Here is a 1,545-nt window from a genome sequence, read left to right on the forward strand (position 1 = left end):
TACCGATCGGACGCAATTTTCCGTCGATAAGTAACGCGCAGTTACCTACTACTCGCATTAACATGTCGCCCGCCTTGAAAGGCTAGACTTTCAAAAACAAAAACCAAAATAAAAGAAACGAAAAAACAGTGTGGATTGCTTACTCTATTCTATCGGTAAGATACATAATCGCGTGACCGGACGTGATAACACTCCCTTTGCAGTCTTGACATTAACGATTCGGATATGCTTATCGTGACCTGGATGGCATTCCACAATTCTCCCTAACGGCCACTGCATAGATGGAAGATTATCTTCTTGCAAGATTACCATCATGCCATTTTTAATAGTAGACACTTGATCTTCACGATTCCACTTGATTCTTTTTTGAAGGGTTGACAGGTACTCTCTGGACCACCGTGACCAAAAGGATTGTACGAGTTTTGTAAGATACTGAAAACGATTAAGTCTGTTATTGGGCATTTCCGTTAGAGAACATTGTGGAATGGCATTGAGAGGGGCTCCAATTAAAAAATGTCCAGGAGTTAGCGCTTGCAGATCTGTTGGATCTGTCGATAATGGCGTCAATGGTCGTGAATTAAGCACGGCTTCAATTTGAGTCAATATTGTGTACATTTCCTCGAACGAAAGGAGTGCTTCACCAAGTATTTTTCTTAGATGCGTCTTTACGGATTTGATACCTGCCTCCCAAATGCCACCCATATGGGGAGAATATGGAGGTATAAAATGCCATTGAATGGCTTGTTTCATGCAATAATTATGGATTGTCTCTTGATGGGAGGCCGTTCTTATTAATTTGAAAAATTCTTGTAACTCTCTACTTGCTCCCTTAAAATTACTACCATTGTCTGAATGTATGTGAGTGCATAAACCGCGACGGGCTATAAAACGTTTTAGTGCATTCAAGAAAGCTGCTGTACTCAGGTCAGAGACCAACTCTATGTGGATAGCCTTGGTGGCCATACAAACGAATACACATATATAAGCCTTGCCAGTTTTGTTTCGACTAAGTTTTATGTTAAATGGACCGCCGTAGTCTATGCCCACATTGACGAACGCACGGGTGCCCATGACACGGGACACCGGCAAATCGCCCATAATCTGACGCACGTGACGCGGTCGCGCGCGGAAACAAACAGTACACTTATGCAATACTTGTCTAATCGCGGATTTTGCGGATATTATCCAGAAAGACTCTTGTAAGGTGGCGAGCAACGCCTGTGGTCCTAGATGCAAATTCCTGAGATGTTCGTCACGAATGATTATTCGAGTGACATGGTTATGTGCTGGCAACACAATCGGATGTCGTTGTTCATACTCTAACTGCGCATTAGCTAGCCGTCCTCCTACTCTGATGATCCCGTCCTGATCGAGAAAAGGATGTAAAGTGAGCAATGCACTATTATGCTTGACGCATTGTCTGTTTTTCAAATCGGCTATTTCTTGTGAGAAGCTATGAGTTTGGATGTCTCGAATGATGATCATCTGGGCTCGTTCTAACTCGTTGACAGTTAAAGGACGGAGACGATTTTGAGTTGTTGTCTG

General features: G+C 43.0%; 1 protein-coding gene across 1 annotated transcript; it reads right to left on the bottom strand.

Moving 5' to 3' along the window:
• Positions 1-144: 144 nt before the first annotated feature.
• On the bottom strand, positions 145-1,485 carry LOC108771195 (uncharacterized). Its single transcript, XM_018546639.1, has one exon. It carries the CDS (start codon positions 1,483-1,485, stop codon positions 145-147), a length of 1,341 nt encoding a protein of 446 aa, XP_018402141.1.
• Positions 1,486-1,545: the final 60 nt, after the last annotated feature.

Source organism: Cyphomyrmex costatus, unplaced genomic scaffold, assembly GCF_001594065.2.
Source record: "Cyphomyrmex costatus isolate MS0001 unplaced genomic scaffold, Ccosl1.0 C2300541, whole genome shotgun sequence".
In the NCBI taxonomy this organism is placed as follows: domain Eukaryota; kingdom Metazoa; phylum Arthropoda; class Insecta; order Hymenoptera; family Formicidae; genus Cyphomyrmex; species Cyphomyrmex costatus.

Bases quoted from the DNA above. Each gene is read 5' to 3' on its own strand.
- LOC108771195 (XM_018546639.1), bottom strand. From the start codon at position 1,485: ATGATCATCATTCGAGACATCCAAACTCATAGCTTCTCACAAGAAATA.